General features: G+C 42.8%; 1 protein-coding gene across 1 annotated transcript in view; it reads right to left on the reverse strand.

Annotated features, from left to right (window-relative positions):
• TTC28 (tetratricopeptide repeat domain 28) overlaps positions 1-15,509 on the reverse strand; it is a 677,066-nt gene that overhangs the window by 294,352 nt on the left and 367,205 nt on the right. The window contains 1 exon segment of the mRNA XM_020996673.2: positions 10,426-10,573. Within this exon segment, the coding sequence (XP_020852332.1) occupies positions 10,426-10,573 (148 nt within the window).

A 15,509-nucleotide genomic window follows, 5' to 3' on the forward strand; every position in this document is an offset into this window, starting at 1 on the left:
TCCTCATTGGAGGTCTTCAAACAGGTGGAACGATCCCTTACTGGGCTTCTAATTTATGGAGGGCTGCTGGTTCTTTCCTTCCCACTCATGTACGGGTTGGCCCAGCTGGACACTGAGGTCTCTTCCAGCTGTGAACTTCTACAAATCTAGAACCAGCTGAGTAATCATGGGACAGCCCCACACCCTCTGCGAGCTTCAGTTTCCATCTCTACCAAATGAGGGAGAGTGCTGGGTCCTGTGACCATGAAGGTGGAGGACTAGACATTCTTTCTGATCCTTACAACCTCTCAAAACCACTCCAAAATCAGAATTATGCAAGAGAAAAAAATTAATTTCAGCTGTTGCCATCTAGGACAGCAAGAACCTGAATAAAGCAACATTTTGATGAAGTAAGGGTAGACAAAGTTAACCCCTAACCACTGAGCAATCCTTCCCAACTGCCCACGATGGGCTGCAGCATGGCTGCCCAAGCTGACCCAAGTCTACTCTCATTTCTTCCTGTTGCTGTCAGAAAACCTAAAGGCAGGAGCTTGCTCAGGCTGTGACAACAGCACAGCAATGCCCTGGGCTATAACAGAACTCAACCAAACAAGTGGAGGACGGAGGAATTTGGGTAAGATGAGGGCTGTGCGGCCCTCCAGCAAGGCTGCAGGGAGGAGCCCAACGTCCAGCTGGGGCCACTTTTGTCCCCCCAGAAATCACCTGGGCCAAGGACTGAGACCTGAGAAATAGGAACTCCACACTGCGGAAGGAAACTGAGAGGGCTTTGAGGTCCAGCTTCCAGGGAAGCCATGATCAAAGAGAAAGCAGTCAGAAAATGAGTGACAGGGGGAACATGAGAGAGAGAGGGGGGAAAAAAGCCCAATTACTGAAGATCTCATGAGGATGAAAACTCAAAGACTTTGAGCATAGGCAGATAAACCAACAGGGACAGTTAATAGCAAAAGGCAATATGGCCTCCAGATCAACTAAAAGAGTCCAGATACCTATGAATAAATATCCCAAGACAAAGGAAAATGAATTAACACTCAATGAAGCAGAGGATGCTTAGGATTCCCAAGAGAGCATGGAGCCACAGCAGGATGCTCCCAAACGGTTTAAAAAAGAAATAAACATTGTGAGAGCAGAATTTACAGCCTGCACAGTAGAAATAATGGGCAGACTGGAAAAACTTGAATCCACAGCGGCTAGGAGACAAAAGAGGAGATTACTGATTGAGAAGGCAGATTCACAGAAGAACAACTGGAAAAAGAGAAGCTAGAAGCAATAATGTTAAAAGAAAACATGATCTCCTTACAAGCAAAATCTATTCCCAAAGGTGGCATGCATAGAAATGACTTGCTCTCAGAAGAATACAAGTCAAAAAAACTTATCGTGATGCAAGAAGTATTTTAATAAAACTGTTCAGAATTTCAGAACACAGAAAACAAACTGCCAATCGGAAGACTCCACAAATTGCCTCCAGAAGAAAAAAAAAAGTCTTGTGCTGCAAACTCCAAGACACCCAGGAGTTAAATGTAACAACTCCAATGACAAGCACCACACTCTACAAGCAGCCAGGAGAAAGACCTTCAGATACAGAGGAAAGGAAGTCTGAATAAAACAAGGAATGAGTCACTGGGGCTACTCTAAGGTCATTTCTAGCACTGATCTCCTTTGCCCTATGCTCTAAGCTCCTTAACAGCTCCAGGATTCTACGATGAAGGCACGGGAGTAGGGAGGCAGCTTCTCTGCCTGGAATTGCTGCCTTCCTCACTTAGAATGCCAACACGTTGTCCCAGACTTGGCTTCTCTGCAATAGACTCAGATAGAAAGAGAGCAAAATATTTGCAAATCCATGAAAAAGAGAGAACCGCTTATTACAAGCATGTCACACTTTAGTACAAGATGATATGTCTACCATATATACCTATTTATTTTCTTTCACAATTCTATTTTCAAGCATCACCTGGAAAAGATATGACTTAGAAATCAGAAAGACATCAGAAGGGGAAAAAAGAAGCTATTTCTCCATGAGAGTTAGCAGGGCAGCAAGGTACAGAAGCAAGAACAATTGAGTAAGGATCAGAATTCCCAAATTCAGGTCCCAGCTCTCTGTCAACTGGCCATCAGACCCTCCGCCTCACGGTCACTACATCTCATCTCAGGCTTTTGGTTTTTCAGGCTATAAAAGAAGAAGGTTAGACCCGAAAGGGTGATGCAGTGCAAAGACGGTAGATTTGGAGTCCCAAGGGCTGGGTTCAAATTCTGACTCTGCTGCTGTGTCACTTGGTACAAGTCCCATTAGCTCTGAGCCTCAGCCTTCTGAGCCATACAGAAGGGAGCTGGACTGAAGGTCTCTTCTCCCAAGCACAAATCGCTGTGTGAGATATCTATGGCCTTTTCCCTTCCTCTCGCTTTCTTCAGGCTCTCGCGTTGAGCCCAGTCTGCTGCTAGGTGGCATTTCTGCAGAGGCTATAGTCCCTTTTCCTAGAAACCAGCTTCAGGTTGGCTGCATCCCGTGCAGCATGGAAGGGCTGCTGGCCAACTGGACCAGGTGAAAATGCAATTATTACATTTTGTGACCTCAAGTCTCATTTCTCGACTAAGTATCTCTCGCCTGAATCAACATTACCACGGCAACCTCTAAACGGAATGAGGCCTGGAGCATTTCTTCCTTCAATCAGATGACTACAGAGTGAACAAAGAACACTCTGACATTGCAGGACGCCCAGGAACACCTGAAGAGCAGCACTGAAGTGGAGATGATCTAATGAATCAGGTACAGGTAGAAAAGGCAAGAACTTCCAGAAGAGATCAGTATCACATGGAAAGATTAGATGCAGAAACCAGGTGGAACCCTCTCCAGGCTCCACCTACAGGAATTAGAACGGGTCAGTTCTGATGGGCAATTAGAAGAGAATCATGAGCCAGGATCTCAGAGTCGGGGGGGGGGGGGCCTCTGAGGCCACAGGAGCCCAGAATGGGAGCAGGATGGGACCTCAGGCTGCTGAGGCCCAGAGGAGATAACACGCCCCAAATCACATCATCAGGACGCAGCAGAGCCAGGATTGAGACTCCAGTTCTTTAGGTCCAAATTCCTTGTTTTTCTACCCCCCCATGCTGCCCTCTCTGGGAATGACATCCCTTCTCCAGTCTTGGGCTGATGACCTCCAGGGAAAGAGAACTCCCTCCCTCCTGAGGTTGCACCCCCTCAGGGCTACCCACCGTGCTCAGCAAGCATGTCCTTCACATCAGGCTGAACTTCCTTCTCGGCCATCTGAGCCCACTGCTCATGGGCCAAGCGGAATGAAGCAAATCTCTCTTCCCCATAACAGACCTTCAAATGCTCGAACACAGCTCTCCTGGCCTTCCTGTGTCTTCTTGCCTCCAGGCTCAATATCCCTAGTTCCTTCCATTCACCCTCACATGGCATGGACTCCAGCTCCTTCCCCATCCTTGTTACCCTCTGAACAAACCCTGTTTGTCAATGTCCTGGCTAAAACATGTCACCCAGAACTGGTTAGGACAAAATCAGTGAGACTGTCTGTCCTTTGTCACTGGGATCCGTTCCTGTCTCAACACAGCCAAGATCTCCTTAGCATTGGAAGTTTCCATGCACTAAAACTGCCAACTTTTTTTGGAGACAAACTTCTCTCTAGGTCAGTCGGACCCAATGCCTCATTTTCAGAGGAGGAAACTGAGGATCTGGAAGGGCAGTGACTTTCCCAAGATCACAAGGCCAGTCAGCAGCAGAGCTGAAAGTAAAATCTAAAGTCCAGTCCCCGGCCTCCAATCTTTCAACTAAACTTTACTATTATCTATTTTTTCCTTAGGGAAGCCAAGATCTGGCTGCATTCAACATATTTAATTACAAAGACCAAATTACAGGCTACAAAGGCCATGAAGTAAACTGTTGAGTTTCTAAAAATATATGTAAAATGATGAGAGCGAGCCGCAGCTCCACATTTCCCAGCACTACCTCAGAGAAAGCATGGCCACCTGGTAGTGTGGAGAAAACAGGCACAAGGCCAGAAAGGAACTCCTGGTTCTGACACTCGGAAGTGTGGTGGCCCTGAACAAAGCATTTAACCTCTGGAACCTCAGTTTCCTCATTTGTAAAATGGAAAAAAAAACCATAGACAACCCGCCTAATAAGGCTGTTATGAGGAAAGCACTTTTAAAACTGTAAAGCACTAATGTGAATGCAAGCTATCATAAGAAAATTCTGACAATTAGTAGGAGTCTACTAGAGCATTGCCGCAAGGTAAAAGCTGGACTTTTAGCAAGGAAACTCAATCTTCGGGCTTTAGGAGCCGCTTAAGATTTGTGTAGTTTTCTTCCTGGAGTCTGTCTAAAACGTGCAAGGCCAGGCTGATTACAGGAGGCACAGAAAGGCTCACCCAGGCTGCCCCAGGGGCAGCCCCAGGCAACACTGAATCCCCACCAAGAACTGGTCGTCACCACTCGGATTCTCTCAGCTCTCTTTGGGCACCCACCAATGCCTTCTCTGTCCCTTTCCCTCAGGTGCTGGGGCGGGGGACGCTCCCACATGCCTCTCTATCAGAACCCCAGCTAGCCAACGTGCTCACTGATTGATAGTGAAGAACAGCTGATCAAACCAATGCGGGGCACTGAGTCCAAGTCACAGGACCGTACCTCAGCTTCTAGTTCTGCCTTGTACTAGCTGTGCGTCCGTGAATGAATGAACGAATGAATGAATGAACGAAAAAGCATTTATGAAGCACTTATATATATAGTATAAGACACTGTGCTAAACACTGGGAATGGACACAAGTTGTTTATTTGTTTTTTAAATGACAGAATATTTACTCAAAAAGCTTATATTTTAATAGGAAAAGACAACCCATAGAAGGGACAGGGGATCAGGGAAGGGAGTTTTGTCCTGAGAAGGTGGAAAAGGGGAAGAGGAAGATGTAGCAGTGTCAGAGAGAAAATGAGATGACCTGGGGGCAAGGCAGAATGAGACGTGAAGTGGAAGTGTGTCCAGGGCCCCCTGAGAGAGAGGCCAAGGTGGGCTCCTTTGCACACACTCAGGCATCAGTTCAAGCCAGCCAGGGATCGGGACCTGAATTCAGGAAAACCTGCAGATGGAGATCGGGGGCTGAGATCTGGTGCGAGTAGGAGGATGGGACAGTGGGTGATGCAGGTCGCTGGGGACAGGCATGTGGTGAGGCCTCCATGGAGCAGATGGATGGCACAATGAGACGTCAAGCGAAGAAGAGTCTGGTGTTACATTCTAGCAGCCTTTGCTGCGGTCCTCCACTCCCCCCACAACCCCCCCCCCCCACATACACATAAGGGGCTAGAAGGGAGGGAGTGTGTCGTGTGCCTCATCTAAACTCTGCATCTTTTCCACACCTAGAACAGGGCTTTCCACATAGCAAGCACTTCGCGCAAGCTTTCTCATTGATTTATTAAAGCACTTCATAAATGTAAGCTCCTGTCACAGCTGATCAAGGCAACGTCTCACCTAATGTTAGGAAAAACATTTGATTAAATGAAACGACATTATGGGGGGAGGCAGTCAGATTCAGAGCTGAAATATCTTAAACAAGCGATGAGCCAGTAAAATGATGTTACATGAGGATTTCGTGAGTTCTGGGTAGGGGTATATTATATGAATGGTTGCTAGGTGGCGCCATAGTGCATAGAGTACCGTGCCTGGAGTCAGAAAGACTCCTCTTTCTGAGTCCAAATCTGGCCTCAGACACTTACTAGCTGTGTGACCCTGGGCAACTCACTCAACCTTGTTTCCCTCAGTTTCTTCATATGTAAAATGAACTGAAAAAGGAAAAAACTAACCATTCCAGTATCATTGCCAAGAAAACCCCAAATGGGGTCACAAAGAGTCAGACATGACTGAAAAATGACTAAACTGAAAATATTATTTTGCGGGTAATGTAATATAATGTAATGCAACATAAAATTGGGGTATTAATGGTGGTACTGTAAAGAGATACTGGTAGGGGCAAGGAGGTACAGGCCGTGCCTACATTACTCTTATTCTCTCTATTACCATCACTATTACAATCATTATTATTACCCTCCCCGTGGTAAAAGGCATTTTAATAATAGAAAAGGTCTTATCTCAAAGTAATGATTCTCCTAGTGGAATTCCATGCATCATCATCTTCATTAACAAATAGTTACTGAGTAACTAGGATGTGCAGACCATATGGAAAAATGTATGGTAGAAGTGAGAGCAAGAGGCCTTCCTAGGGTCATTCCAAGAAAAATAAAAAACAAAAACACAAAACCTTAGTTTCTCAGCTACATATGCATAAAGTCAGCGCTGGCCAAGCACTTCCTTTCCCCTTAACTATTATTATTGGCTCCATTTCCAAAAGCCAGAGCTGTGCTGCAAAAGTCAGAGGACTGCAGAAAAGCTGCTCTAAGCACCAAATTGAGAAGAGTAGCCTTTGTGACCAGACATTTCTGGAATGTCAGTAAGGTGAGAAAGTGAGGAAAATGCCATGAAAGAAGGGAAATAAAATGTTCAAACTAAACAAACAAGAGAAAGAAAAAAACAAGGTAGGTTACATTTGTTTCATTTCAGTTTTGCTTCTTCCTCGATCACTTCAAAACATGGGATCAGAGGTTATTCAGCCTCTGCATTGTGAGCTCCAATAAGGGAGACCCCACCATTTTTTAAATTAACTGCACCTTATTCTTTGACCCACTTGTTCTTTAGGATGAAGTTATTACTCTTCAATTAATTATTATCATTTAATCAGTAGCCCTTTATCGAATATAACTTTTATTGCACTGTGATCCATAAAAAATGTGTTAAATATTTGTTTTTCTGAATTTGTGAGGTTTTTATGTCCTCATACATATGCCAGTTTTTGTAAATGTGCTATACACAACTGAGGAATGTGTACACTCCTTCCTATTCCCATTCAAAAATTTCCCAAGTTCTAGCATACCTAACTTTTAAAAAAATTTGATTCACGTCCACTATGTCTTCATTCTGGTTATTTTTTTTTTTGTTAGAGCTACTTAGGTCCAAGAGTGATAAATTGAGGTCCCCCACTATAATATAATTGTCTATTTCTCCCTATAATCCTTTTTCTTTAGGTATTTAGATATCATACCATTTGATGCATATATATTTTGTAATGATATGAATTCACTGTCACTGGTACCCTTCAGCAAAATGCAGTTTTTCTGTTTACATTTTAAAATTAAGTCTATTGTTTTATATTTCTTTGTTGGAGACCATGACCGTAACTGCTGCTTTTTTTTTTTACTTCATCAAAAGTATAAAAGGTTTTCTTCTAGTCCCTTATTTTAGCTTTTCTGTTCATATTTCCATTTCAAATGTATTTTTGTAAACAACACATAATTGGATTTTGCCTTTTAAATACACTGTGCTGTCCCTTTCCATGTATACGTGTGTGCATGCCATTCACACGCACATCTGATTTTAATTACGTATTCTCTCTAGTCTACTCTTTAAAACTTTTCCTTTTCTTTGCTTCCAACCCTGATTTAAGACTTGTTTCATTCAAGATTAATTCCTCTCTTAATCTGTCCTCTTATTCCTCCCTTTCTCTTATCCTCATTTCCCTGTTGAATGACATTCATTTGTGCACCCAACTCCGTGTGCCTATTTTCCCCTCCTTCGATCAGGTCAAGTGAGAGTGCGGTTTAAGTGTCACTCCACACCCCCCTTCCTCCATGTTTGTGTAGATTTCTACTTGTGCATGCCAATCAAGTGAGATGATTTTCCCCATCTTTCCTCTTCCTTTTCCTCTTCCACTCTTTCTATTCTTCTTTCAAGATCATCAAAACACAACAGAACTACCCACAGTCCCTCTGACTATTTAGAGCTCCTCGATGACCCCTAATGACGACAGTTTTGAGAAGATTCACGTATCATCTCCCCATTATTAGAAAGTAAATAGCTGCTTAGTGTGTCATGATCGCTCATCATGTTTACCTTTTTACATTTCTCTTCACTCCTCCTCATTTACTCAGCTCTGGTCTTTTCATCAGGAATTCTTACAAGTCTTTTTCCTTATAAAGGCCTGTTTCCCCCGCAAAGGATTATCTACTCAGTTTGGTCAGATACATTACTCCTGGTTGTGAACCTGTGTCCTTTGCTTCCTTTAATACTGTATTCTAGACTCTCCATTCATTGATGTGCTGGCTACTAAACCTTGCATGATCTGACTGTGGATCTTCAGTACCTGAATTCCTTCTTTCTGGTTGCTTGAAGTATTTTTCCTTTGTCCTAGAAGTTGTGGATTTTGGCTATAAGATTCCTTGGAGTTTTCATTTGGGGATTTTTCAGGAGGCAACTGGTAGATTCTATTTCTACTTTGTCCCCTGATTCTAAAAGGCCTGGGCAGTTTCCTTTTGTGATTTCTTGAAACATGGAGTCCAGGCCCTTTTTTTGTAGTCATGGCTTTCAAGGATTCTTAAATTTTCTCTCCTTGATCTGTTTTTAGCTCAACTGCTTTTATTACAAGATCCCTTGTGTTTTCTTCCATTTTTTTAGTCTTTTGATTTTGATTTTAGTATTTCTTGTCTCATGGAGTCAATGGAAGTTAAGCGTCTATTGGGTTAATTCTAATTTTCAAGAACTTGTTTTTTCAGGTAAGGTTTTTTTTTCTCTCTTGAGCCATGCTATTAATTTTCTTTTCAAATATTTCTTCCATAGCTCTCATTTTCCCCCACTTTTGTTCTAGTGCTCTTATTTGGTTTTTAAACTTGTTTTCAGCTCTCTTTTTACACTCTTGTTTCATTTCTTCCAGGAATTCTGGTTCTACTTGTACACAAGTTGTATATAGCTTTTCTTGAGTTTTTTCTTGGAGATGTTTTAGAGTTGTTCTCTTCTTCAGGGATTGTGTATTGAGCTTCCCTATCACCATAAAAGGTCTTTATTGTAGGATTCTTATGCTTACTGGGCTGGAAAAATGACTCATTGTGATTTTTTTCTTAGATTTCCCGATCAGAACTCGGGATGGGGTGTCTTCCAGCATTTTGTAGAGAAGTTTGGGGGGAGGAGCTCAATTGTTCTTCTTGCTATGCCTACATCTTGGTTCCATCCTTAGTGTTCCTTTATTCAAGGACTGCTTTAGCAGGGGGTCTTGGCCTGGGCCTGGGAGTTTCTTTTTAACAAATTTGGATAATTGTATTTCAATACAGTTGTTTTCCTTTGTAATCCTTTGCCTTAAAAAGTCATATTCTAAAGACCAGTACCTAGGCTTCACTAGTCTACCAATGGGATCCCAGACACAAAAAAAGGTTAAGGACCCCTGCTCTAGGGGTTCTTCCTAATTCCTCTTTGAAGGCTGAAGACTCCTAAGATCCTTTCTAATTGATGATAAGATACTTCTGTAAATATGAACCACGCCCAAAGAAAATACATTGACTTCCTTAAGATTTAAAAAAAATTATCTAAAATTAAAATGAAATGGACTATTTTAGGGAAGTTTCAGTCGAAACAAATGAGCATGGAAAAATTAAAAATCTCTTCTTTACCTAAAGATGCATAATACTGTGTGTGTGTGTGTGTGTGTGTGTGTGTGTGTGTGTGTGTGCGCGCGTGCGCACGCACTGCCACTACTGCAACTGAGGCACTGTCCAGGCAATGTCCTAGGCCCTGGGAATACAAAGACTAAAACAAAACTGTCCTTGCCCTTGCAGAATTAATACTTGTAGCATCAGGAACCCATATAAGCAAATACTAGGGGAAATTAAAAAGAGGGGATCAAAAGAGATCTCCTGTAGGAAGTGTCTTTGAGTTCCACTGAAGAAAGCTAGGCATTTTGAGTCAAAGAAAAGAGAATACATTCCAAGGATGTGCCAGGCACTGAGAAGGAGAACAAAAGAGCATAAAGGTGAATGGTGCAGCCCTAACCTTACGAGGCTCACAGTCTCCTAGGGCACAAGGATAAAAAGAATGCAAGGCCAGGTGTTTAAGGAACAGCCCAGGAGAAATCCCAACAAAGGGTTCTAGAAGAAACCAAAGCGGGAAGGAGAGGCCACGTTCACTTCCATGAAGTCTAAAGTGGCAAAGGAGGGAGCTTTGGAAGACAAAGACTGTGGGAGGCACAGATGAGGAAGATGTTCTCTCCAGGCCTGGGGATAGGGTGGCAGAAAAGGCTTTCCTGAAATGTAGAAAAGCGGCAGGAACACCAGCTCACGGGTCCCTTCACCACATACTCGCCAGACAACTGAACCACCAGCAAGGAAGCGAGCACACACCATAGTCAGTGACATCCAGTCAGTGGCAAAATTGGTTTGTGGACTTGTCTCCTGACTCTCTGTCTGATGTTGCCTCATCAGCCAGGAACACTAGACATCAAGCTGACATCTTGCCCAATACTGGGTTGCCCAAGATCAACAGGCCTTCGGAGGTAGGAATTTCCAACTCCATATGACTGTCACTTCAAGCACTTTCCACAGTCTTACCTCGCATGGGAGATTTCATGGCAGCTTCCACCATCCCAACCAGAAGTTGTAGACTCTTGGGATCCTGGGCCAAGCCTGATGCAAAGGCTGCCAGAGCATCCGCATGGCGTCCAAGATACTGGAGGGCAACACCCTGTCGGAAGTATGCCTGGAAACATAAAAAAGATATCAAGCATTTTAAACAGGGTTGCAGGAAGACTGATGATGTCACAAAGCCAGAGCAAACAGTCAACCCACCAGAGACGAAAAAGAATCTTGGCTGAATAAAAGGAGCAAATATTTTCTTCTTCTTCAGTCACTGTCTCACAAGCTGACTACGTATTCCAGGTGGGTCACATTTTTGATCATTCCCTCCTAGGATATGCTCAAGAACTTAGTATCTAGAAATCACATCTCATGCAACAAACATTTGCCAACTGCCAACTATATCCAAGGCACTGGGTTAGGGAGGAGATGCAAAGATAAAAATAAAATTATGCCTGCCCTCAGCAGCACGCATTCTACTAGCCAAGAGAGACTGCGATAATGGCAGAGTATAAAGCACTGAAACACTCTGGGGACGACTTTGGTCCGTCCTTCACTTCACGCGCATCTAGATGACACCCTGCCTTCCATCGCACACCTGGCACAGCCAGTTCCACGCATGGAATATACTTTTTTCCCTCACTTCCACATCCCAGAATTCTTCACCAGTTCCTGGTACCTCATCTAGTGGTATTCACACACATGTTACATCCACGTTGTTCCCTTCCTCCAATGGCATGGAACGTAATGTAAACTCCTCAAGGGCAGAAACTCTTTCTTTCTTTCTTTCTTTCTTTTTTCCCTTGATATTGCTAGGATCTAACAGAGTGCCCACCTGATACACGCTGGGTGCTGAACCAGTGCTTGCTGCAAGAACGAGTGAGTGTGCCATTGACGTCATGAATTCCCTTCCCTGTTGTACTTCTCCCAAATCCCCTCAGCGTCCGCTGCGGTGTTAAAGTCTTAGCTCAACGAACTTGCTGAGCTGGATTTTTCTTTTTAAATCATTCCAGATACGGCTAATCAGATCAATCATCATATTAATGCTTATCTTTAAAGATAAGCATAGTAACACAGAACAGCATAACACTGGTACACATGAGTGCTTCGTATGGAATAATTAAAAACAAAGTTATAATTATACAAAATAAGCATATACTTTCCTTCAAAATAAATCATCTCCATTACTGTTCCTATTCTTTAACTGGGTTAGTTTACAAAATAAGGTTATCATCAGTGATTAAAGTAAAATATTACTGGAGAAAGAAGGAATGGAAGAAGGTCAAGTCTAAATTAGAGGAAAGTTTGAATCACCAATTCTTTTTTCATGCTAGTTTAAATGACTTCCAGGACATAGGGTAACATGAACTAGGCTAATTAAGTGTTATGTTACCAAGTACAGACCTGTGAACCTGCTTTAATGAAAGAATAAGAAGTTATGTGTAACTAACAGACATTCATTGTAATATGTGTTTTTCTAATGGTCTGAAACAACTCGTTCTCTTAAGGAGGTCAAATATTCTTCATACAAGAATGTTTACCCTACAAATCTGCTTCACAAACCCTTTCAGGAAAGGTGAACTTTGACCCAAATCACCATGCATTAATAACAAATACTATCAATGGAGTATGAATAGAATTTTACTATAGCTCAATACAACTCACAATCAATGTCTTAAATATACTTTGCAAATACAGAAATAATCATAAAGCTTATTATTGTAGATATGTTATTATATCCATTATTATAGATACAGATAGATGTAAATACTCGTGTATGTGTCTTCATACATTTTCTAAGCTCTTCATACACATCACATAACAACCCTTGGGGCAGGTTAAAAAAATTGGGGGTGTTGATATTGACTGACCACACACACACACACACTCACACACACACACACACACACACACACACATATATACAAAAGACCCAGAATATAATCATACAGTGTTAGGTAATGAAGTATTACACTATATGTGCCCTGATTCCTTTATGATTTGTGAACACCTTTTACTGATGGAGTTAAAGGGTGAAAAAACAATTGGACCTGCCTTTGCATGCTTTTAAGTATGTTTGAAGGGTAACATTTCTTAGAGGAAGGACAGGTTTGGGGGTCCTTTTTTGAGGAAACCCCTGCAGGGGAAAGAAGGAAGGTTATTTCCCTCTCCTCTCTGCTCCCAACCACAATGGTGTCTAATAGCGACTTGCCCGGAGTGAGATACATTATCCGACTCTCAAGAGCTCATCCATTTCAGAAAACTCGAGCCATAATTAAGAGAGTAGAGACACACACTTGAGACAGACATGATGCAGAAAAGCAGTCGGCTGAGGAAATAGCTTCAAGGAACAAAGACCCTGGCGGCCGAGGAGAGACCAGACTGTGGACTCAAGTAAGAATCAAGTTGTGGAGAAGAACAGACCCTCAGAAGCCAGCTGAACAATCTGTCTAGTAGAGATGCCACACCCAAGGACAGTTACATAGAGACTCTACAAAGAGAGAAGTGACTTCCAGGTCTCAATACCAAGAGCTGCCTTTGCCACACAGCCACACACATATACTACTCTAAGCCTCACAACAGTTGTACGTCAAATATGATCCCCACTCTTCCCATGGTGTCTATGTGTGGAGAACTGCCTCATGGAAGAAATGTTTTACAGCACATATTTTGACTGTTGATGTCTACTGGATGACTATTAATGGGAGACACACTTGCAGGGGCTCAGAAGCTATAGTGTTAGGAGTACATAGGGACCCAACCCATTAGTGTAAGTTGGGGAAGTAGCCCAGAGGGGTAGCACTATTACTACCATATTTTATTGGTGGGATGTGGCAACCCAGTGAGGTCTAATAACCTGCCCAAGGTCACATAGTTACTTAGTTACAGGTTCAGTTGTAAAAATAGTTTAATGTAATTCTTATTCCTTTTTGCTACAATCTGATGCTGTGGCAAAAGCACTGGACATGGGAGTCAGAAGGCCTAGATAGATGCAAGTGCCACCTCAAAATTTATGAAGTCATTTCACCTCTATGAAAGCCTCCATTTCCTGGCATAGTCACTAGGTCAGAGAATTATTATGAGGAAGGCCCTTTCCAAAGCACTTGATCAACATGGGCTCATTCTTGTTTTCCTGATACCTTAAGAACCTGCTTCCTTCAGTCACAGCACCCAGGACCTACTTAAGCCTCTAATCAATCTGATCAATATAAAACATTCCTTTTCCTCCTCATTCAAAAATAACACAAACAGATTAAATATGAGAAGTTTTACAGAGTGAGCCACCAAATCTCAATTAGTCTATGCCATCAGCAGCTGCTAAAACTCAGAGAGTCTGAAGACAATAATAATTGGAGACTGCATTTTTAACACTAATTCATAGTCATTTCCTTTCACTGGGCCCATTCACTGCTTTAATTTTTAATGCATTTACAGATATTTGCTGCTATTTTTCCTCCTTTCATATTTCGGTAGTTGGGATATAAAAGGCAAGCTTGTGTAGATTCTACCTAAAATCTAAAACTGGCAATCTTATTGCTAAAATTTAAATGTACATGTATTATTAAATGTAAACTAAAAATATTCAAAATACAAATTCAAGACCAAATCTTGAACCAATAAGAAAATCTATAGGGAGGTTCAAATATCTATACAAAAAGCAAAAGAATTAAACATCCATGTGTTTGATAATCAGACATCTCTATGATATTGATTCCAATCAAGAAGAAGCAGGATAACTCTGATCATCTTACTGGGTGCTGTGCCCTAGTGAGACTCCATCTGGACTACCATACTTAGCTCTCCACACCACATTTTAGGAGGGGCACTGACAAGCAGGAATGAGCCCAAGAAAAGGAAACAGGATGGGAAGGAGCCTGAAACTAATTCATATGAAGAAGAGTTGAAGGACCCGGGGACAGTTTCCCCTGAGAATGTAAGATTTAGAGAGAACATGATCTCTGCCTCCAAATACTGGAAGGTAAATAAACTCCTCCTCAGCTCCAGAGGTCAGGCAGAGAGGGCCAGAGATTAGAAACCCAAGGAAGCCTAGCTCAGCTAGAACTAAAGAAAACTCTATGAACTATTAGAGCTGTCTAGCGATGGAACGGGCTGCTTAGGAGGAATCGAGTTTCACCTGATCACTGGAGGTATTCAAGCAAAGGTAAGATGACCACGTGTCCCGGATGCTTCAGAGATGCATGCTTTGGATAGATTCAATGACTCTTAAGTAAAGAAGACTTGCTGACTAGAAACAATGCCTTACATTTGTATGGCCAGGCTTCTACATTTACTGTCTCATTGACAGAGAAACACATTCAACTGTGTCTGCCAAATGCAGGCACTGAAAACCCTAATTTATCTGTCCCTGTAAGAGGGAGGCAAATCCCCATGTCAAGTTCAAGCTGTGGCATCAAGTTCACACTGGGACTTGAGTGATTCTGAGTGGTTACTTGGAACACCCAATGTTCAGAGAAGGGATGGCAAAGAAAGAGGGAGGAGTGGAAAGAGCATTGAGGAGCGGGCTCTCAGCTTGAGTGCATGCCAGCAGAAGCCCTTCCTTCCTCTAATCCTGCCCAGCCCCCCTCCCCCGCTGCCCCTTCACTTCAGCTGGAGGAGAGGGAGGGGGCCCAGGAGAGGGCAACCGAGGGCTCCGTTCTTTCCCTTCCCCACCTTGGGAGAGTTCCAGAATTTCCAGCCAGATAGTCATCAAAGGGCTGTACCATCGTGGGACAGTACCACCCTTACAGAAACAAGCTTCTCCCTCCTTAACATGGAAACTTCAAAGAAACCTGGCCTATCTATCCTAAATACCCTGAGAAACCATAAGGTTTCTGAAGAACACAGATTCAGAGCTGGAGGGGGCCTTAGGGTCCAACTACCTCATCTGGCATCTGAGGACATGGGGAAACGAGGGTTTGGGCAAGCCTTTGGGCTCCAGGCTTTTTGCACCCCCTGCACAAAGCTGCTTGCTGCCACTATCATCATAATCGCCGCCATCATTATATCGTTATATTATCATCTCTTTTATCATATCTCCATCAGCTAACATTTCCCATTGC

This window comes from Phascolarctos cinereus, unplaced genomic scaffold, assembly GCF_003287225.1.
Source record: "Phascolarctos cinereus isolate Bilbo 61053 unplaced genomic scaffold, phaCin_HiC Scaffold_4;HRSCAF=312, whole genome shotgun sequence".
NCBI lineage: Eukaryota > Metazoa > Chordata > Mammalia > Diprotodontia > Phascolarctidae > Phascolarctos > Phascolarctos cinereus.